Source organism: Loxodonta africana, chromosome 11 (genome assembly GCF_030014295.1).
Source record: "Loxodonta africana isolate mLoxAfr1 chromosome 11, mLoxAfr1.hap2, whole genome shotgun sequence".
NCBI classification, from domain to species: Eukaryota; Metazoa; Chordata; class Mammalia; order Proboscidea; family Elephantidae; genus Loxodonta; species Loxodonta africana.
Genome location: NC_087352.1, coordinates 9,242,726 through 9,266,678, shown reverse-complemented (window position 1 = coordinate 9,266,678; position 23,953 = coordinate 9,242,726). Strand labels below are relative to the sequence as shown.

The 23,953-nt window shown below is 41.3% G+C and overlaps 2 protein-coding genes across 2 annotated transcripts; both read right to left on the bottom strand.

Annotated features, from left to right (window-relative positions):
* Nucleotides 1-10,103: 10,103 nt before the first annotated feature.
* Nucleotides 10,104-11,560, bottom strand: LOC100654854 (vomeronasal type-1 receptor 4-like). The gene has a single exon (XM_003406414.3). It carries the CDS (start codon nucleotides 11,323-11,325, stop codon nucleotides 10,384-10,386), a length of 942 nt encoding a protein of 313 aa, XP_003406462.1. The 5' UTR covers nucleotides 11,326-11,560; the 3' UTR covers nucleotides 10,104-10,383.
* An 11,319-nt stretch (nucleotides 11,561-22,879) lies between these two features.
* LOC100673751 (large ribosomal subunit protein uL11-like) lies at nucleotides 22,880-23,661 on the bottom strand. Its single transcript, XM_023544165.2, has 2 exons — nucleotides 23,498-23,661; nucleotides 22,880-23,205 (listed from the first exon to the last, which is right to left on the bottom strand). The coding sequence occupies exons 1-2, from the start codon at nucleotides 23,649-23,651 to the stop codon at nucleotides 22,880-22,882; spliced, it is 480 nt and encodes a 159-aa protein (XP_023399933.1). The 5' UTR covers nucleotides 23,652-23,661.
* Between the last annotated feature and the right edge of the window lie 292 nt (nucleotides 23,662-23,953).

Here is a 23,953-nt window from a genome sequence, read left to right as displayed (position 1 = left end):
TTTTGTAAAGCTTTCTCCTTTTTTCCCTTTATTTTTGTGAGATAAGTCTTGTAAATATAATTACGGCTTTCCTGTTTGATAGTTAGGGAGCCCATGGGTTTGTTTTGGTTTTACTCTGTCATATTTGGAAAACCAGAATTTGCCCACGTGACTTAATGGAAAGGCGTCCACAACAAATTATTTATATAGCCCACAGTATCACTGTCTCATTGGTGGCATGTATTACCAGATCATATTTTTCAAAATCCATATTACCAACCAAAAATTGTAATTACACTCAATTAGTAAGCATGCATTCTAATTCTGAAAACACATATCATCAAAAAAGAAAAAAAAATTTAAGGAGAAAAAGTTTAGTAACAAAAGGGTTAGTAAAAGTTATTTAAGTCTCTGTGAATCCTCCATTCTCTGCATGTGGGCTCCTCTTGCATGAGGGAACGTTTACCCAATTTGCAAATTGTTTAGTAAATCACAGAGTAATCAAATATTGTGTTATTCTTTTGAATTAATACATGATTATATTTTTAATGCCTGAAATCAATTTTTTTTTTTTTTTGGTTACGTTGAACTCTGTTGTCTTTATTTACACGGAGCACTATGAAATGGTACATACTAGCATTTAAGTTTTCTTCATGTGTGGAATTCCTGAGCTTGGTAGATGAAGGGGAAATAGCAGAGCTGTCCTCCTGAGCAGACACCATGAACTAGAGGGAAAAGCACAATGAGACTATGATGATTAAGGTTGTGTGTCAACTTTGATGGGCCATGATTGTCATAGTTTGGCAGTTATGATGTAGTTCAGCAGTTGTGTATGATATAATTGCCTCTGTGATGAGATCTGTTAAGAGTAGCCATTCAGTTGAAAGGGAATTTCCTTGGGGGTGTGGCCCGCATCCAATATATGTGGACTTTCTGGCAAAGTGTGCTTGTTTTGCTCATTCTGGATCCTGCCTCTGGCTCCTGTTCATCTTTCCTCTGGTTGTTGGAACTTGAGCTAGCAGCTTATCTGCTGATCTTGGGATTTGTCAGCCTCTGCATTCTGTGAGCCAGAGATCTGCTGTCTGACATGCCAATTTTGGGTTCACAGCCCCTGCAGCTATGTGAGTCAGGTGAAGCCTCCAGCCTGACCCACAGACTTGTGACTTTGCAGCCTCTATCTAGAAGATATGAATCTTCTCTCTCTCTCTCTCCGCTTGTGCTGCTTCTCTAGAGAACCCAGCCTAAGATATTTGGTACTGGAAATAGCTTTAGAGAAACAAAATTGTAAGGATGAGTTTTCCAAATTTGTTCTCAAGTCTTGTTATTCTTAAAGACGTTGATGACTCTGCTTCCAGTAGCAAAGAGGACCCGCTAATCCATGGCATGAGGTGGCAAACAAAATATACAAATACCAGGTATTGTTGAGAGATAAGGCTCTGTCTGGGTGATCATGTTTGATACCTTTGTAAAACTTTGTCAGAATAGAAAGTATAAAGGAATTGGTTGGTTGGCCCTACTTTCACTAGATAAAGTGGTAAAAGAAAGAGATGAGCTTAGGGCTTCAGAGTCACAGCTCAAGCACTGCATAAACATTAAAAAATTTCCACTTGCACCTTGAAAAAAGCCTTTTTTTTTGTAGTAACAGTGCTGATATTTCTAAGAAACAAACCCAGAGTCTTATCATAAGAGTGGCTGAATTACAACACCAGATGAATTCCCAACCTTGAATGATGTCTGAAACAAGGGCATTGATTGCGAAAAACTGACATCCTGAGACTTGGGATGGGGACATATGGGCAGATAAGAGTGTGGGATATTGGTACAGGGAACATAAAGTTGGAACAGTCTGAGTTTATTGATAAGACCCACTAAGCACAGATCCTTCATTCAATGCTTCAGATAGAGAGGTTAGGAAAATATCTAATAGTTTATTTGGTTGGGTCACTGAAGCATAGATTATGTGGTGGCCCATGTTAAATCAAGTTTAAGTGCCAGACCTGTCTTTGTATACCGTAGAAGAAGGAATCCAAAAGCTTATTAAAATTAGTATGTTAGAGTGTATTTATCAGGTTAGACCCACAAATCCACACATGGAGTGCCCAAAGTACACACCTTTTACCACAACACTGAGGAATAAATTTGTGAAGGGAGTCCCAGCATCCTTGAAAACAGCTGTGATTGCTATTTTATGTAAGTCAGATTTGACAGTGGGAAATGATCTAACTGAATTAAGACACCTACCTACACTGGGGCTGATTGTATCTGTGGTGGTAGGGGCCAAGTAGCAGCACTTAATTGAAAAGGACAAGGTGGGTGTGGTTACCCTAATGGACAGTGGAGTCAAAGTAGTAATCATAATATTCTGACTCATATGGACTTATGGCATTGGCTACTTTGTCATGGTGTCCCTAGGAGTGAAATAGATCAGAAACACACTAAATACTTACTTGATCTGTGCAAGCAAAATAATTCTAGGTCAAGTGAACAGCAATCTAAATCAAATTGCTGGAAGAGCCACAACCCCTAAATCAAATCCCAGACTTGAGCCAGTTTACTGGCCCGTTACCCCTTGAATGAAGGGGAAGCTGGGTCCCCTTGAGGAAGGACTGCCCAAAATTTATACTGCTAATCTTTGTCCCAGACTTTCCCAAAGAAATCTATGGCCTTTTACGAGAGTGACTGTTCATTGGAGAAAATGAAATAATCAGACTTTGGGGGGATTACTGGATGCTGTCTTTGAACTGACACTAATTCTTCAAGACTCGAAATGTCACTGTGGACCACAAATCAGAGTAAGGTCATATGGATGTCAGGTTGTTAATGGAGTCTTAGCTCAGGTTAGGCTCACAGTGGATTCAAATGGGCACCCAAACTCATTCTGTAGTGTTTTCCCTAGTTCCAGGATGCATACTTGGTAAAACCTCCACATTAGATCCCTGACAAGTGAAGTGAGGACTATTGTGGTAGGAAAAGCCAAGTGGAAGCCATTTGAGCTGTCCCTACTCAGGAAAACAGCAAACCAAAAGCAATACCACATTCCTGGAGGGATTGCAGAGATTAGTGCTGCCATAAAGGACTTGAAGTATAAAGGGTTGGTGGTTCCCACAACATTCCCATTCAGCTTGCTACTTGGCCTGTGCAAAAAACAGACGGATCTTGGAGAATTATACTGGATTGTCAAAAACGTAACCAGTGGTGAGTACAGTTGCAGCTACTGTTCTGGATGTGTTTGTACTGCTTGAGCAAATTAATTCATCTCTGGGTACCTGGTATCCAGCTATTGATCTGGTTAATGCCTTTTTTTCCATACCTTTTTCGAAGGACCATCAGAAACGGTTTGCCTTCAGCTGCAAGGCCAGCAATACACCTCCATCATCCTACCTCAGAGCTATATCAATTCTCCAGCCCATGTAATAATTTAGTCCCAAATGACCTTCATCATCTTTCCTTTCCATAAGACGTCACACTGGTCCATTACATTGATGAGGTTATGCTGACTGGACCTAGTAAGGAAGAAGGGTCAATGACTCTGCACTTATTGGTAAAACACTTGAGTGCTAGAGGTTGGAAAATTAATCTGACAAAAATTTAGGCTCCTTCCACCTCAGTGAAATTTCTAGAGGTTCAGTGGTGTGGGACATACTAAGATATTCCTTCTAAAGTGAAGGATAAGTTATTGCTTGTGGCCCCTCCCACAACTAAAAAGGAGGCACAATGCCTAGTGGGCCTCTTTAGATTTTGGAGACAACATATTCCTCATTTGGGTGTGCTACTCCAGCCTATATACCAAATGACTCGAAAAGCTGCCAGTTTTAATTGGGGTCCAGAACAAGAGAAGGTTCTGCTACAGGTTCAGGCTGCTATGCAAGCAGCTCTGCACTTGAGCAATATTATTCAGCTGATCCATTGGTATTCGAAGTGTCAGTGGGAGATAGAGATGCTGTTTGGAGCCTTTGACAGAATCCTATTGGTGAATCACAGTGCAGGTCCTTAGGATTTTGGAGCAAAGCCCTGCCATCTTTTGCAGATAACTATTCTCCTTCTAAGAAACAGCTTTTGGCTTCTTGCTGAGCCTTAGTAGAGACTGAATGCTTAACCATGAGCCACCAAGGCACCATGAGGCCTGAGTGTCCCATCATGAAATGAGTGCTGTCTGATCCACAGAGCCATAAAGTTGGACATGCACAGCAGCAAGCCATCATTAAATAGAAGTAGTATATATGAGATCCGACTTGAGCAGGACCTGGAGGCACAAGTAAGTGGTCCAAATGCCCGTCGTTTCCACTCCTGTTACATTACCTTCCGTCTCTCAGTCTGCAGCAATACCCTCATGGGGAGTTCCTTATAATCAGTTGACTGAGGGAGAGAAAACTTGTGCCTGGTTTACATATGGTTCTGTATGGTTCAGGCAACACTTGAAAGTGGAGAATGGCAGCACTACAGCCCCTTTCTGGGACCTCCCTGAAGGACAGTGGTGAAGGGAAATCCTCCCAGTGGGCAGAACTTTGGGCAGTGCACCTGATTGTTCACTTTACTTGGAAGGAGAAAAGGTCAGATGTGCGATTGTATACTGATTCATGGGCTGTGGCCAATGGTTTGGCTGGATGGTCAGGGACTTAGTCGGAGCAAGATAGGAAAATTGGAAACAAGGAGGTATGGGGAAGAAGTGTGTGGATAGACCTCTCTGACTGGGCCAAAGAAGTGAAGATATTTTTGTCTCACGTGAATGCTCACCAAAGGGTGACTTTAGCAAAGGATGATTAAAAAAAAATTTTTTTTATTGTGCTTTAAGTGAAAGTTTACAAATCAAGTCAGTCTCTCATACAAAAATTTATATACACTTAGTTGTGGACTCCTAGTTGTTCTCCCCCTAATGAGTCAGCACACTCCTCTCCACTCTGTATTTCCCATGTCTGTTCAGCCATCATTTGTCCCCCCTGCCTTCTTATCTTCCCTCCAGACAGGAGTTGCCCACATTGTCTCATGTGTCTACTTGAGCCAAGAAGCTCACTCCTCATCAGTATCATTTTCTATCTTATTGTCCAGTCCAATCCCTGTCTGAAGAATTGGCTTTGGCAATAGTTCCAGTCTTGGGCTAACAGAAGGCCTGGGGAGCATGACCTCCAGAGTCCTTCTAGTCTCAGTCAGACCATTAAGTCCGGTCTTTTTATAAGAATTTGAGGTCTGCATCCCACTGCTCTCCTGTTCCATCAGGGCTTCTCTAAGCAGAGGATGATGAGTAAATAGGATGATGCATTCTGTGGAAACCAGCCATCCTTTTTTCCTAACCACTCCAGTCATTGTCCAATAGGCTTATGAACAAAGTGGTCTTGGTGGCAGAGATGGAGGTTATGTGTGGGCTCAGCAACATGGACTTCCAGTCACCAAGGCTGACTTGGCTACAGCCACTGCTGAGTGCCCAATCTGCCAGCAGCAGAGACCAACTGTAATTCCCTGACATGGCACCATTTCTTGAAGTGATCAGCCAGCAATCTGATTATATTGGACCACACCCATCATTGAAAGGGCAGCATTTTGTTCTTACTGGAACAGACACTCTGGATACAGATTTTCCTTCTTGGACACAATGCTTCTGCCAAAACTACCATCTGTGGACTTACAGAATGCCTTTTCCACTGTCACGATATCCCACACAGAATTGCCTCAGATCAGGGGACTCACTTCATAGCAAACGAAGTGTGGTAGTGGGCCCGTGCTCATGGAATTCGCTGGTCTTGCCATATTCCCCATCATTCTGAAGAAGGTGGCTTGATAGAACAATGGAATGGCCTTCAAAAGACACAATTATGGCACCAACTAGATGGCAATAATTTGCAGGGTTGGGGCCAGGTTCTTCAGGAGGCTCTATATGCTCTAAACCAGTGTCCAATATATGGTGCTGTTTCTCCCACAGCCAGGATTCATGGGTCCAGGAATCAAGGGATGGAAATGAGAGTGGCACTGTGCACTATTATCCCTAGTGACCCACTCATAAGATTTTGCTTCCTGTCACTGTGACTGTATGCTGTGCAGATCTAGAGGTTTTAGTTCAAAAGGGAGGAATGCTCCAACCTGGAGACACATCACTGATTCCATTGAACTGGAAGCTAAAATTCCACCCCACCACTTTGGGCTCTTTATGCCTCTGGATCAATAAGCAAAGAAGGTAGTTACCATATTGGTTGGTGTGATTGATCCTGATTACCAAGATGAAATCTGACTGATATTACATAATGAAGGTAAAGAAGAATATGCCTGGAATACAGGAGATCTTTTAGGGTGTCTCTTTGTACTACCATACCCTGTGATTAAAATCAGTGGAAAACTGCAGCAACTCGATTCTGACATAACTACTAATGGCTGCGACTCTTTAGGAATGAAGTTTTGGGTCCCCCACCAGGTAAAGAACCACAACCAGCTGAAATGCATGCTGAGGGCAAAAGGTATACGGCATGTGTGGTGGAAAAAGTTAGTTTTAAATACCCCTAATGGCCACATGACCACTTGCAGAAAGCAGGACTGTAATTATTATGAGTATTTTTGCCTTTTATGTGTGCATCAAATATTTTTGTTTTCTTCACTTATAAAATATAAGATGTAAACAGGGCTAGTGCATTTTTGGTTGTACGCATGTTGTTTCATGTTAGGCACAAGTATGACATAATAATTGTCTCTATTCGGAGATTATGCATGGTTTAAAGAAATGTGTACAGCTGCCAAATTGACAAGAAGTGGACTGTGCTGTGTCAACTTGGCTGGTCCATGATTCTCAATGGTTTGGCAGGTGTGATGCAGTTTGGAAGTCTTAAAATGATGTAATTACCTCCATGAGTAGCCATTCAGTTGAAAGGGATTTACCTTGGGGTTCAGAGCTGCATCCAATTTATGTGGACTTTCTGGGAAAATTTGCTTGTTTTTGCTTGGTCTGGTCCTGTATCTGGCTCTTGTTCATCTTTCCTCTGGTTCTTGGAACGTGAGCTAGCAGCTTACCTGACATTCTTGGGATTCATCAGCCTCCTCACTGTGTGAGCCAATGGCCTGCTGTCTTACCTGCTGATCTTGGGATTTGTCAACCTCCACAGCCTGTGAACCAGAGGCCTGCTGGCTTATCTGTCATTCTTAGGTTAGCTTGTTCCTGCAGCTCCAAGAGTCAGGAGAAGCCTCCCACCTAACCTGTGAACTTGGGACTTTCCAGCCCCTGCAAATGCCTGAGCCATTTCTTTGATATAAATCTCTCTCTTCCTCTCCTACTCTCTCTCTATATGTGTGCGTGTGCATGTGTATGTATGTATGTATATATATAAATATATGTTTCACTGGTTTTCTTCTCCAGAGAACCCAACCTAAGACAGACACTCAACAGCATTATGAACTCAACCCCTTTATTAGCATTAGTTATTTATCCATCAACCCATGATTAATACAAGTGATTTAAGTTTATTGTCACCTATCATTTATCAAAGGAGCATTGGTAGCTTACTGGTTAAGCACTTGGTTGCTAACCAAAAGGTCAGCAGTTGAGCCCACCAGCCATTCCGTTGAAGAAAGATGTGGAAGTCATCGTCCATAAAGATTTACAGCCTTAGAAACCCTATGGGGCAGTTGTACTCTGTGCTATAGAGTCACTATGAGTCAAAATTGACTCAATGGCAACGAGTACTGTGCCTCACCCATACCCAGACCCTGTAAATACTTCTGCTACAGTTTTGTTGCCTTTGAGTAAAGTTCAACATATTTGGCCTTCCTCACCTTGCTACCCCCACCCCATGCAACTTTTTTGGCAGTAGTCTTTAAGGAAGCAGATCAATAGGCCTTTCTTCCATGGCACAACTGGGTAGATTTGAACCACCAACTTTTAGGTTAGCAGTCAAGCTCAAACCACTTCTGTCAACCCCTTGAATTCTACTTCCCCACAATATACACAAGGAGCAAAAATTTGCCAATGGTAGATCTTCAGCAAAAATATACCATTATCAAAATAAACTATTAATCATAAAACAAAAAACAGTTGCCCATTATGCTGAGTGAAATAAGTTACTCACAAAAGGACACAAACTGTATGATCCAAATTATATGAACTATGTAAGAGTATAGAGACTAAAGTTTATTAATGGTTATGCAGGGCAGTGGTGGGGGGGAAGGGGAAAAGGAAGACAAAACAAATTGGGGGACACTGAGCTTCTGTTAAAGGAGATTGAAAAATTTGGGAATGGTTCGTGGTATTGGTTGAACACCACGATGAATATATTTAATGTCACTCAACTGTACATGTGAAGATGGTTGAAATCGCCGATGTTTTCTTACTCATATATTTACCACAATTAAAAAAGGAAAAAAATACTAAAAACATACAAGGTCAAAGCAATAAATGCAATTTAACAACAACAACAACAAAAGAGTTCATACTGTATAATTTATATAAAATACATAAGAATAGAAAATGATCTGTGCTGTTGGATATGAGAATAGTGCTTACCCTTGAGAGTAGTGACTAGGATGGGGTACAAGGTGGCAAATTTAATGTACCTTTAATATTTTATTAATGTATCTTTAATATTTAATATACATTCAAATATTTTAAAAAGATGTTCTTGTTTTTAGGTGACATCAAGCAACTGTATGCACAACAGAATGAAACAATGCCTGATCCTGTGACATCCTCACAATCTTTTTTATATCGGAGCCTATTGTTGCAGTTATTGTGTCAATCCATTTCATTGAGGATTTCCCTCTTTTTTTTGCTGACACAGTACCTTACAGGGAAACCCTTATGGAGTAGTAGTTAAGTGCTATTGCTGCTAACCAAAAAGCTGGCAATTTGAATCTACCAGGCATTCCTTGGAAACTCTATGGGGGGCAGTTCTACTCTGTCCTACAAGGTCACTATGAGTTGGAATCGACTGGACGTCAACAGGTTTACGGGTACCTTACCAAGCAAGATGTCCTTTTCCAGGGACTGGTCTTTTTTTTTTTTTTAGGTCTTTCCTGATAATATATCCTAAGTACATGAGACAAAGTCTTACCATCCTCATTTCTAAGGTGCATTCAGGTTGTTCTTCTTCCAAGACTGACTTGTGCCTTCTTCTGTCAGCCCATGGCCTATTCAATATTCTTCACCAACACTGTAATTCAAAGGCATTAATTCCTCTTCAACCTTCCTTATTCATTGTCCAGTGTTCACACACATATCAGGCAATTCGAAATACCATAGCTTGGCTCATCTGCATTTTAGTTCTCAGAGTGACATTTTTGCTTTTCAACACTTTAAAGAGGTGGTTTACAGCAGATTTGCCCAGTGCAGTACAGCATTTGATTTCTTGTCTCTTGTCTCCTCGAGCATTGATTGCAGATCCAAGTAAAATGAAATCCTTGACAACTTCAATCTTTCTCCATTTATCATGATGTTGTTTATTGGTCCAGTTGTGAGGATTTTTGTTTTCTTTATGTTGAGGTGTAATTCATACCAAAGGCTGCAGTCTTTGATATTCACCAGTAAGTGCTTCAAGTCCTCTTTGCTTTAGAAGCTAGGTTGTGTCATCTGCATAACGCAGGTTGTTAATGAGTCTTCTTCCAGGCCTGATGCTGTGTTCTTTTTCATGTAATTTTTCAGATTATTTGGTCAGTTTTAAATACATTCCAGAATTTTTTGTTTAGGTTGAGAGAAAATGAATAGATTAGGGTGATAATATTTTCCTTATATTGTCAAGGTGGAAGTTAAAAGTATCAAAAACCTGTGATTATGCTGTATTTTCTAGGTTAGAATCTAAGAGAAAGTTAATATTCAAACTCCACAGAAAAGGGCAAGGTATAGAATTATTTAAAAAACAATCCAGAAGATAGAAAAAATAATAAAATAGAGCAGGTATCACGAAGAGCACAAAAATAAGTTGATAATTCCAATCCCAAATACACTCATTTTAACAATCAACAAATATAATTGATGCTGTGGAAGTCAAATATTGCTTGACCATATCAAATTGGATATATTTTTCAAACAATACAATACACATAAAACAGAAAGATTTAAGTAAAAAAATGAAAAATATATCCTTTTTAATTTTAACCAACCGATCAGCTAGCAAAAAAAAAAAAAAAAGATCAGCTAGCATGGTGGTTTAAATGTCAGATAACATCGACATTAGGGGTCAACCAGTTTATAATTGTTATGATTAGTATCATTTTTACATTTCTTACTGGGAATTTACCAATGTGATTGCTTGATTAATTAGAAACATAAACTGGCCAATATGTATACACACCCACATACACACATTTATATATATGCAAATACGTGCATATGTGTGTGTGTGTACCTCTGCTCTCTTGTAACATGACTGTTTCATATGTGCTTGGATTCTGTGTGATGAATAAACAAACAACCGAACCTTGCACAAAAACATACAATTAGGTGTTTCTGATAAGATGAGGGGATATTGTCTTCCTTATCCAGGCAAAGCAGAGCCTGGAGACACTGGAGTCATGAGTGATGAGAACAAAGGGGCTCACAGTTGGGAAACATCCAGCAGTTAGTGCAGCCAAGTTCATCAGCCACGGACTGGGATGATACATAACAGACACAAAAACTTGAAAGATGACAGAGCAGGTGTAGAAACATACAAATGTGCTCTCCAGGACAAGGATGGTTTGGGTGGCTCTGGTCTCAGGGGAGCATCTGGGGGAGACACTGTTCATATGAATATGTTGGACCCGCTGTTTGTGTCTCTGCAGGATGTAAACTATGGAGCTGCTGAACCACAGCATGAGTCCCAAAGATACAACATCAGGGAATGCTAACAATAATGCATACAGCGAGTCTGAGGCTTTGCCATGACGCACAGAAGAACAGTATCCATAGTCTTTTTTGTTTGTAACATTCTTTTTGCTCCAGTTGCTAGTCAGAAACATAGAAAAACTGGTATTTACCAGCATGTGCAGGATCCAGCAAAGGAAAAGGAAGAAGCCAATGTACTTGGAAGCTTTTACCTTAAGCTTTCCCCACCTGGAGTTCCTGGGGCTGATGGTGATGGCCTGGAAGATACTCAAGAGGCAGGTGCTGCCAATGGACACTCCCCTTCCCACTCTGTGAACATAGAAAAGAAATTTGCATCCAAAATCATTGGGGAAATCTTTCCACCCCAAGGCTGCCATAGTCTGGGGGATTCCTTTAGCCAGAATGACCATACAGTTGGCTACAGTCAGGTGCAGGACAATCAAGTTTGTGGACCTTGACTTGCATTCAGTGAAGTAAAGGAAGATATACCAGAAAAGAAGAGAAAAGTTCCCCAAGACACCAACTGTAGTCTGCAATAAGAAAATCATTCCAAATGTCAAATCCCTGGAGGACATTCTTTCAGTTCCCAGTGACTGATGTTTGTCTTCAGAGCCAGAGAGTCATGCATGGGAAGATGAGACATGCGCCACACGTATCATGTCAACTGAAACCCACTATTCTCCACCTACCATTAATTCCCACTTAGAACTGTTGACTGAAACTGTTTCTTTCTTTAAGATGTTTCCAAGTGTTGAATGTATAACTTTTAAAGGGCACTTGAAGGTATACTGTGAAGACCATACATGTGGTAACTTCTTTATTATTCACCAATCTATGAGGCAGGTACTACTATTATTTTCATTATAAAGAAAAGGAGAATTTAGGAACAGAGAGGTTAAGTGATTTGTCTAAATTCACATGCTGGTGAGGGGCAGATTGGAGACTTGATCCTGGCCAAGCTGGTTGCTAAAACAGCACATTAATCACCATGCTGTATGAACTAATTGTGAAAAATGGCATGACAGTCAAAGCATCTGACCTCCTCTAACTCCAAGAGGGGAGAAACTCACCATCAGCACCACCCCAAGGCAATTTCTATGAGGTATAGGTCAGACAGACCTTCTCTCTCCAACCTAGTTACCTATTTGGACACCAACTATCCCTCTCACAGCACTCTCTGCTTCTCTGTTGGGTTCAATAATTCATGGCAATGGCCACACAGAACCCACAGATCCTACTCACAGTTATGGGGGTTAGTAGGAAAGTAACAGGCTACAACTTGGGATCAGGATCAGGAAGTATGTAGGCAAAGTCTCCATTCCTCAGTGCAGGATAGCTCTCTCAGCTCCTTTCTGCCTTATAGATCTCCTGTCAAATCCTTAAGGACAGGCTCCCCTCTGGCCTCAGCTCTCAGCCCTCAGCCCTCAGCTTGGCTTCTGCCCTGCTTGAGCAAGTGTTAGAAACCTCTTTTAGCTCTGCTGGTAAGTGTCTGTAGGGATCTCACTCTGCCAGCAAGCCTCTTGTCTGAAGACGCTCAGCTCTCTTGCTCCATAGGCCAGCATGCTGTATGTAGCCACCTTACGTGGTGGGCCAGGAAGTCCACAGCAGCCGCCTAGCTTTGGTCTCCTGATTCTGCTGTTGCCATTTCCCTACCACTGGATTCTGCCGTGCTTGCTGCTGCTTTTTGCCATCTCCAGTGTTACAACTCTCTCTGTCTCCTGGGTCTAGAAGGTTCTCAGTTCAGGAATGCTGGGTCCATAAACCATGCCCGACTCCTGCTTCTTCTTCTTGAATGCCAGCAAGGTCCTCCCCATCCTCTGGAGTTGGGTCCCTTTAAATCCAGAGGGATGGCAGAACTGACCAATCATCTGCAAGTATTTCATACATCTTATTTGCATTAGCCACTCCACCAGGGTTCCATGCTTCTTAATTGCATTAGTAGCAGGCTGTCCAATCCCCTTGGTGGGCCACAAGGTCTTTAGCTTCATCGTCACACCCAATCATTTCTGATGTTATAAGACCATGGCCAGAAAAGCCGTATAAAAGTGATTCATTGTACCACACCAAGCTACTTACTGTGTTCTTCCAATAGTCCAGTTCCTTATTTAGTTTTGGGTTGATACTTTGTCATTTTAATTTACGTCGGTGACATTTTATTCTATAATGTTGGTTGTAACAAGTTTCCACTAACATGTAAAAATTTATTCCATAGGCCAATATCAATTATGAATAAAACTTTAAAGATTTTAATGAAATATAGCTGCACTGATTGCAGTAGATTACTATATGAACCTACCTCATAGGTTGGATTAAATGAATCCAAGATTGGCTCCATATTAGGATGGCAACAAAATGACACATTTGTTTTTATACCAGCAGCAAAATACAGTGACACTTATCACAGCGAATATTGAACAGTCTGATATCATACCCTAAACTATGGGATATGAAACACTAATATGTGATTAAATGGTGGAGGGTACTTTCATTCCATTGCTACTTTCACATCATATACTCATCAATTAATGAATACATAAGTGAGGATAAAGTATTAGCAGTGAGGTGAGATTTGTGAAAGATGTTGACATATAAGACATATGTTGAAAATGAAATCTGTAAGACATGACATCTTGTGCATTTTATAAATTGAAATAGTTGAGTTTTTGATTGAAAGCATTAGGGTAATTTTCAACCAGAGATAAGAGCACAACACACGTATGAGCTTGGCATCTGCTATGTGAAACCCATTATTATCAACTTACCTTTTCCTTAAATGTTTCTTTCTTAACTTCTAGAGGGAAAATTGTTTCCCCACAATCAACTGTGTGAGGAACGTCTAAATTTTGAGGTGCCAGTAGGTCTAATTGGGGAGATTTCAGAACTAAAATCAAGCACCTCATTCCGAAACTAAACTGAGGATTTTACTTCTACACTCCTGATAACCATGAAAAAAAACCCCCCTTTTTTTTTTTAATTAGGTTTCTGTTAAAGTTGCTGTTGGAAAAACAAAACTCAGTTGTGCTTGTTATGTTAAGAGAGTTCCCACAACTGGCCTTAGAAAAAGGTTCACTGAGTTGCTAAAATAAATTAGAACCTGTAGGTAAACATGTTAACTATCTTAAGAAGTTCCCCAGCAAGCATCTAGGTATTATCTCTTTTCTCTCAGCTAAATAAGCAGAGTTTATTTATACTTTCCTGAGCCCTGGTGGCACAGTGGTAGAGTCTGCGTGCTAAACAAAAGGTTGGCAGTTTGAATCCACCAGTCGCTCCTTGGAAACACTGTGGAGCAGCTCTACTCATTCTATAGGGTCGCTATGAGTCAGAATCAACTCGAAGGCAATGGGTTTAACTAAAGGTCAGTTCTATACCCAAAGATTCCAATTGAGTTGACCCAGCTGCAAATATATAACTAAAGTTTCATGTCAAAATTATTTATATTTTCATTTTAGAAACATTGCCTTAGTTAAATTGTATGAAGTATGACAGATTTGTGTTAGAGTAGAAACTAATGTAAAGAAAATTCAGTTAATTGCCACCCTTGTAAATCTCACCGCCTTTCCTGTTATTCCTTTAATGTTAAATTGTTTTTACTCACTCTGCTGCTTAAGTATCTCTTTGTTTTGCCTGAGGCAGAATATACACTTACAGTCAAACTGAACACATGCTCTCCCTCAGTTCATTCCTTCAATAAATTTTGTTTAAATATCAAATTAGAGCATTGGTCCAGTGACTTCACAAGGACACCACAGATCATGGGTATTTCCAGGAGAGACAATTTCTGTCTCCATTAATGCATCATACACCAGAATTACCGAAAACATCTCTATTCCAGCAACAACTATTCAGATACACTATTGCTACCCAGGATTCTATGATTCACACAGATTTCATCCTGTTAAGTATTTCAAGTATGGGGGTGTTACAGGCACACCTCTGGAAACCCTGACAATGCTTATGATTTCTGTACAGTAGGCTGCAGGGCAGATTGATTCAGAACTACAGCCTTTAAGCAACTTCAAAATCAGGTTTCATGATCACTAGGATTAAATACCAAAAATCACTATTCTTGAGGTTGACACTAAACGACACTAGGAGCAATCACAGACTGGGGCAGGGTCCATGGTCCCATCTCTCTGTTCTCATTCTGACCAAGGTCAGGACTTAGTCTTGCTTCCTTTGTGACACTGGGCCAGTTTTGAACACAGAAGATTTCCTTATCCCAGTATGATCACTTATCCACAACCTGATACACTTCCTTCCCTTACAGATTCTGCCTCTCAGACTGAAACTGATAATACTCACCCAACTCCTTCCTGCTGCCAGGACAGCGGGCTCAGTGTGACGGTCAGGATGTCTAGGGCAAGTGTCCAAGGGAGGCAGCCTGATGCTGAGGTCCCGGTATTTAATTCTGTGTCCTCTCCTCCCCATAGAACTGCAATTACCATTTCACCTCCAGTGGCATTGACAGCGCAGGCTTGGGGAGCTGACAACATCCCTGGAAAATGGTTCCCCAGTTGCTAATTACCAAAACTAATGACGAGTATCTACTAAGTATCTCCAAAGAGACCATGGGAGTGTTTGAGAGAGTCTCTTTTTTGGCTGGGATCCTAGAGACAGACAGGGTCTCCCACAGAGGGGACAGAAAATGCAGAAGTCTGACATGTGGGATTCTGCTCCCCTGAGAATTTCTCCTACCCCAAATCTTTTCTCATCTTCAGCCCATGAGCTGCACCATCATTTAAGTTATAAACAGAAAAATGGGGTCAGACAAAATACCTAAGGATTCTTAAAGAGGTACAAGTAAAAGAAAAACATGATGCAAATAATTTATATGAGAAATCACTGGACTCACTCGCACAAGTCAATGCCAATGAAAATGGACATTCTGTAAGAAAATATGCTTTACCATTATTGACTCCTCCAACAGCAATAAGAGGTCAAATAGAACAATATCCATGGAAAGAGAGTTTATGAGTCCCTCACAAACAAAAGCTCCGGGACTGGGTCAGGTAATTCTGCAATTGCTTTAACTATCAGGTAAGGACTGCTAGAGTTACAATGGTTAAGCACTTGGCTGCTAACCAAAAGGCTGGCGGTTCAAACCCGCTCAGTGGCTCTGTGGGAGAAAGACCTGACGATCTGTTTCCGTAAAGACTACAGGAAAGAAAACCCTGTAGGGCAGTTCTACTCTGTCAAATGAGGTTGCTAGGAGTTGCAATCTACTCAACAGCACCCAAGAACAGCAACACAACATCAAGTACTCCAATGTTATTTAATTCAAGAGCATGGAATGGTTATCACATTCATCTATACATTTTTCTTTCTTTCGTTCTTTTTTGGGTGAATTGCCAGAAATGTGCACTGGTTCCTTTCTTTTTTTTTTTTGAACTTTATTGTGGTGAAAATATGCATAACAAAACACATGCCATTTCAGCAAAGTCTACTCGTAAAATTCAGTGACATTGATTACATTCTTGTGTTGTGCAACCATTCTCGCTATGCTTTTCCAAATGATTCCCATCACCATTAACATAACCTTAACACCACCTAAGCAAAAACTCCCTTTCCCCCCTGGCTTTCGTGCCCGGTAATCACTAATAATCTTTAGTGTCTTGGTATTTGCTTACTTCATATAAGATACATGATACAGTATATGTCCTCTGTGGCTGACTCATTTCACTCAGCATAATATTTTGAAGCTTCATCCTTATTGTGGCATGCATCAGGACTTCATTGCTCTTTATGGTTGAGTAGTGTTCCATTGAGTGTATGGACTAAATTTTGTTTATCAGTTCATGTATCAATGGACACAAAGGCTTCTTAAGGCTGGGAGAGGAAACAAAAAGGAGATGAACCCACGCCCCTTCCTACACCTTCGGGTCTGATACTACCACATGTCCCGACCCAGCACTGATCCTCCACTCTTCTCTGGGCCTCTCTATTTTCACCTCCATTCTCTCATCCCATCTTATATATACTTTGGAGTAACTTGTTATTCCAGGTATGTTTTTCCATGCAGAACTCAAATACCAGCTGTGTCTATCTTCACCTCCTTAGAAACCTCAGGTCTTACTGTCATAATTTCTAAGGCCCTGGAAGTTTGAAGATTTCCCAGGATTTGCTTCTAATTTCCAGGGATGGACACACTCAGGATCCCATTTTACTCAATTTAGACTTCCCTGCAAAATCTGTCTTTGCCTCATATCAACTCAATCACAGAACTCAATGAGTTCTTCATTATGTCTCAAAGAATCCAGTTTAAGAAATAAAGAACCCTCAGTGAAACCACGTGGCCTTTGTTGAAGACATTGTAAGATGACACGGGGAGAGATGGCAGGACACCCATAGAAAATAATAAACTCTTAGATAATGGCTTTTCTCCCAAAGCCGCTTCTGGGCTGCTCTGCCCATGAGAACTCTCAGATTTCCCTACTCCCCCCATTCAAGCAGTGTCCCACACCATTGGTCACTGTCTCCTCTCTCCCAGCTCCCAATAGTTCACATTCTTTTCCATTTCCATCAATTTGGTTTCCAAGTTTATGCCTCATCTGCACATGTAAACCCATCCTGATTTGGAGAGTGGGTGAGCCTTCTCAGTATATATATATACTCACACACATACATATTTACACACTCTCTCTCTCTATATATATATACACACACTATGTATACACACACACGGTATATATACTCACGTAGTATATATATATATATATATATATATATGAGCCCTGATGGTGCAGTGGTTAAGAGCTAGGCTGTTAACCAAAAGGTTGGCAGTTCGAATCCACCAGCCACTCCTTGGAAACCCTGTGGGGCAGTTGTACTTTGTACCATAGGGTCGCTGTGAGTTGGAATCAACTCTACAGGATATACACATACACGCGCACAACAGGTTGTTCCCTACTTACAACGGGTTCCATTCCAAGGACTGTTGTCAGTTCTGACTTAAGTCAAATAACACATTTTTTTTTTAGTTTTCATTATTATTGCCATTGCCTGCTATATATCAGTGTTTTGATCAGCGAATGATAACATTGAGCATCTGTCAGTGAACATCTGAGAATGATAACATCAGCAAATTACACGCTGCTACTCATGGTGACCCCATATGTGGCAGAGTGGAACTGTGCTCCATAGGGTTTTCAAAGGCTGTTTTTAGCCTGGCTTTCCAGACTCTGTCCCCTTAGCCACCAACCCCCGTCTATACCACAACTAGCAGCAGTGGTTGTTTCTGGAATGACAACGCTGTCCTTCCCCCCAACAGGTGCTGCTACTCCCCACCTCCCCCAGTCACATGTTGCATGGGCTTGCCAGCCAATACTCCAGCCCCCAAAGAGATCCCATCCAGCCAGCAGGTCCTGGGACCCAGCTAGTAAAGCAGAAATAGCTGGCAACCATGAAAGACCTGGCCCTGGACTCTCTGGGCGATACACCTGCTCCCAGGGAGGCACTGAGCCTGCTCCCACCCTGTGATGCTCCTGGCTGTGCCCCAATGTGCACACCAAGGAGCAGACGCTGGAACTGCTAGTGCTGGAGCAGTTCCTGCGCACTCTGCCCTCTGATGTCCAGGCCTGGGTGTGTGGCCTGTGGCCCTGGAGCTGGGTGGAAGCCATGGCCCTGCGGAAAGACCTGTGAGTGAGCACGGTGGGGGTGCCCTGTGCATGTCAGCAACTCACTCTTCTGCCACCCCCACAGAGTCAGGCACAGTCTTCCCTTGGTAATTTCATAGTATATTCTCAAAGGGGGGAGAATGCTGTCCACATGCAAACAAAATACATTTGTGGTTGTTATTTCCTGACTATTTGATTCCCACTCATGGTGACCCCATGTGTGGTGGAACGGAACTGTGCTCTATAGGGTTTTCAGTGACTGATTTTTCTGAAGCAGATCGTCAGGCATGTCTTCCGAGGCACCTCTGCCTACCTCTAGGTTAGTAGTCAAGCGCTAATGATTTGTGCAGCCAAGGAAACTCCTGTCTTAGAGTAACCATCTGTACTCTGGTTAATGTAAAACTGAGAGATTTAATGAAAGTAAAGAGACAGCTAGAGCCTGAAACAGGCTGAATTCCATGTGGTGGAACCCCGTAATCCAATATGGCAACTCAGCAGAGATGTTTTATAAGGGGAAACAAAGGACATGAAGTACAGTATTTCACTGGTATTTACAAGCTTAGATCATTGAAGGACTTTACTTCGTTGGTAAATACAGGCTTAGATCATTGAATGACATTACAGGCATAGCTTGAAGAAATTAACAGATTTGGGTCTAGACCTATGCAATAAAGTGAGCCACATGAATTTTTTGGTTTCCAAGTGCATATGAAAGTTATGTTTGCACTATACTGTAGTCTGCTAGAAAATCCTGGTGGCGTAGTGGTTAAAAGCTAAGGCTGCTAACCAAAATGTCAGCAGTTCAAATTCAACCAGGCTCTTCTTGGAAAAAGTATGGGGCAATTCTACTCTGTCCTATAAGGTTGCTATGGGTTGGAATCAACTTGATGGCAACTGGTTTGGTTTTGGCTTTGGTAGTCTATTAAGTGTGCAATAGCGTTATGTCTAAGAAAACAATATGCATGTTGTTGTTAGGTGCCACCGAGTAGGTTCTGACTCATAGCAACCCTATGTACAACAGAATGAAACTCTGCCCAGTCCTACGCCATCCTTATAATTGTTGTTAGGCTTGAAGTCATTGTTGCAGCCACTGTGTCAATCCACATCATTGAGGGTCTTCCTCTTTTCCACCGACCCTGTACTTTGCCAAGCATGATGTCCTTCTCCAGGGACTGATCCCTCCTAAAAACATGTCCAAAGTATGTAAGATGCAGTCTCGCCATCTTAGCTTCTGACGAGCATTCTGGTTGTACTTCTTCTAAGACAGGTTTGTTCATTCTTTTGGCAGTTCGTGGTATATTTAATATTCTTAGCCAACACCACAAGTCAAAGGCATCAGTTCGTCAACCTTCCTTATTCATTGTCCAGCTTTCAGATGCATATGATGCGATTGAAAATACCATGGCTTGGGCCAGGCACACCTTAATCTTCAAGGTGCTATCTTTGCTTTCCAACAGCTTAAAGAGGTCTTTTGCAGCAGTTTTGCCCAACAATATTGAGGTTTTCCATCATCTCTTTCCGTAGATGTAGATCGTTGAAAGACATTGCAGTCATAAAAATCACCTCAGAGAAATTGGCAGGTTTGGGTCCAGCCCTACACAATAAAATGAGTCACATGAATTTTTTGGTTTCCAAGTGCATATAAAAGTTACGTTTATGGTATAGTGTAATCTATTAAGTGTGCAACAGCATTATGTCTGAAAAAAATGCATAGCTTAATTAAGCAATCTTTTATTGGTAAAAATTCTAACCATCATCTGAGCCTTCAGCGAGTGGTAATCTTTTTGCTGGTGGAGGTTTCTGACTCAGTATTGATGGTTGCTGACTGATCAGGGTGATGGTTGCTGAATGTTGAGTTGGTTGTCACAATTTCTTACAATAAGATAACAATGAACTTGGCTGTATCAACTGAGCCTTCCTTTCATGAAAGATTTCTCTGTAGCATTTGATACTGTTTGATAGCATTTTACCCACAGTAGAACTTCTTTCAAAATTGGAGCCAAGCTTCTCAAATCCTTAAGCTGCTTTACCAACTAAGTTCGTATCATATTCTAAATTCTTGTTGTCATTTCAACAATGCTCATAGCATCTTCACCAGGAGTAGATTCCGTCTCAAGAAACCACTTTCTTTGCTCATCTGTTAGAAGCAACTCCATATCTGTTAAAGTTTTATCATGAGATTGAAGCAATTCAGTCACATCTTCACACTTCACTTCTAGTTCTCTTGCTATTTCCCGCACATCTGCAGCTACTTCCTCCACTTAAAGCCTTGACGTCCTCAAAGTTATCCATGGGAGTTGGAGTCGACTTCTTCCTAACTCCTGCTAATGTTGATACTTTGACCTCCTCCCATGAATTACAAATGTTTTTGGTGGTATCTAGAATGGTGAATCCTTTCCAGAATGTTTTCAATTTACTTTGCTGAGATTCCTCAGAAGAATAACTATGTATGGCAGCTATAGCCCTATGAAATGTATTTCTTAAAAAATAAGACTTGAAAGTCGAAATTACTCCTTGCTGTATGGGTTACAGAATGGATGTTGTGTTAGCAGGCATGAAAACATCATTAATCTCCATGTGCATCTTCATCACAGCTCTTGGGTGATCAGGTGCATTGTCAATGAGCAGTAATATTTTGAAAGGAATTTTTTTTTTCTGAGTAGTAGGTCTCAACAGTGGGCTTAAAATAAATATTCAGTAAAGCATGTTGTAGACACACGTGCTGTCATCCAGGCTTCGTTGTTCCATTTATAGAGCACAGGCAGAATAGATTTAGCATAATCTTAATGGCCCTAGGATTTTCATAACGGTAAACGAGCATTGGCTTCAAAATAAAGACACTAGTTGCATTAGCCCTTAACAAGAGAGTCAGCCTGTCCCTTGAAGCCCTGAAGCCAGGCGTTGATTTCTCCGCTCCAGCTATGAAAGTCCTTGTTGGCATCTTCTTCCAATACAAGGCTGTTTGTTCTCCATTGAAAACCTGCTGTTCAGTGTAGCCACATTTACCAGTTATCCTAGAAAGGTCTCTCGGATAACTTGCTGTAGCCTCCACATCAGGACTTGCTGCTTCATCTTGCGCTTTTAGGTTATGGAGGCAGATTTTTCTTTAAACTTCATGCATCAACCTCTACTACCTTCAGACTTTTCTTTTGCAGCTTCCTTGCCTCTCTTGGCCTTCTTAGAACTGAAGGGAGTTAGGGCCTTTTTCTGAATTAGGCTTTGACTTAAGGGAATGTTGTGACTGGTTTGATCTCCTATCCAGACACTAAAACTCTCTCCATTTCGGCAATGAGGCTGTTTGCTTTCTTATCTTTCGTGTGTTCACTGGAGTAGCACGTTCAATTTCCTTCAAGAACTTTTCCTTTGCATTCACAACTCGGCTAACAGTTTGGCACAAGAAGCCCAGCTTTTGCCCTGTCTCGGCTTTCAACAAGGCTTCCTCGTCAAGCTTAATCATTTCTAGCTTTTGATTTAAAATGACAGACATGCAACTCTTCCTTTCACTTGAATACTTTGAGGCCATTGTAGGGTCATTCATTGGCCTAATTTCAATATTGTCTTGTCTCAGGGAATAGGGAGGCCTGAGGAGAGGGAGAGAGATGGGGAACTGCTGGTCTGTGGAGCAGTCAGAACTCATACAACATTTATTGATTAAGTTCACTGTCTTATATGGGCGTGATTTGTGGCACCCCAAAACAGTTGCAATAGTAACATCAAAGATGACTGATCACAGATCACCCTAACAGATATAATAATGAAAAAGTTTGAAATATTGTGAGAATTACCAAAATGTGACAGAGAAGAGAGACATGAAGTGAGCACATGCTGTTGGAAAAATTGTACCAATAGACTCGCTCAAAGCAGGGTTGCAATAAAGCAAAGTGCAATAAAATGAGGTATGCCTGTTATAGATTGGTAATAGGTGGTTTTAAGGAGGGATTGCCTGCGGCAGGAACTCGTAAGGCAGGATATCCTGTAGCTGAAGCTCATAAGGCGATTGGCATAAAAGGATATATATGTCTTTTTTAGATTGGTCACAATGTGGTAATCATAAGGGTATGGGACGGGGGGCAGGTCTCAGGGTAGTTATGTCATCATTACTAGACATTCTTTTCTTGAGGGAGTTATAGTGTAGTTATATCATCATTTGCAGACATTTCTTAGTTTCATGATTATGCCTGTGGGGAAACTGCGTTTGCTGGGGTGGAAATGGAACTAGCCACACAGGAGTCACACTTAAACCTCAAGTGGGCCGCTTCATATTTTTCAGGTACTTCAAGTTTTAAAATTCCCTCCCAGTTCCCAGTGCCATTGAGTCGATTCCGAAAATTCCCTTACACACTCCTTAATGGCTAAGCAGGCCTTGTTGAATTTGTTTCTTTGTCTTATTTTTTTTAGGTTACCAAATAATGCTTTATTGAAGTATTTTCCTTTTTTTAGTCTTAGCTAGCTGGGCATTCCACTGAACCACTGTCAATGTCATCTAAGATGTCATGATGGTGGCAGCCATCAACATTCAACTCACAGAGTGGGCAATCCTCAGGATCTCTTTAATAGTTCCAGAGAGTTCTCTGGCTAAATATGGGTGGCTCGTGTATTGGGCAACATTGACAATCTCATCAAAAGTGCTATTTCTTCTCTGCTTAATATTTTTCAGCTTCCCCCTGTCTCTGGGTGATTCCTTCAGGGTTTTGATGGCCAGGGCAGGGGCAGAAGGTACCATCTCAATCTGGGGCTGTTTGTTCTGAATGGTCAGCTTCACCATAACCCTTAGACCCTTCCAGTCACTGGGTGCCTTGGCAATGTCATAAGTACCTTTTTTTAAAAATAATTTTTCATTGTGATTTTGGTGAAGGTTTACACAGCAGTTTGGGTTCCCATTCAACTATTTCTACATAAGTTGTTCAGTGGCATTGGTTACATTCTTCATACAATGTGTGACCATTCTCATTATTTCCATTCTGGGTTGTTCTGTTTCCCTTAATCTAATTTCCCTTCCCCTTTACATTCTCATCTTTGTTTTAAAGTAACTGTTGACTATTTTGTTTCATATAAGTGTTTTTTTTTAAAGGAGCATAGTACCCATGGGTGATATTCTTTATCTTTTTATGTTATCACTACCTTTTTTGGAGATTAATCTTGGGGGCCAGGGAGGATGTGGCACCAACCTCCCCACGTATGTACCTCAGGTCCATGACTTTGTTCTCATTGGCATCAAACTTGTGTGACATAGTGGGGGCAGGAGTGTTGGATGAACCCAGATGCTGAACAACCAAAGAAAGTTGCATGTAGGCCTCCTCCAAACTGAAAGCAGAGGCAGTTTCTTACTTTTTTATGGTATGTGTAGGCCTTGGCATTCACTCTGGTGCAACTGATACTGGTAACTACAATGGAGACCCCATGAGGACAGGGGCCTTGTCTTTCTGATTTGCTGATGTGTCCTGGGTGCTTAGAATAATAGCAACAAGTACATAGTAAAGAAGCCCTGGTGGCACAGTGGTGGAGTGCTCAGTTGCTAACCGAAAAGTCAAAGGTTTGAACCCACCAACCGATCCATGTGAGGAAGATGTGACAATCAGCTTCCATAAAG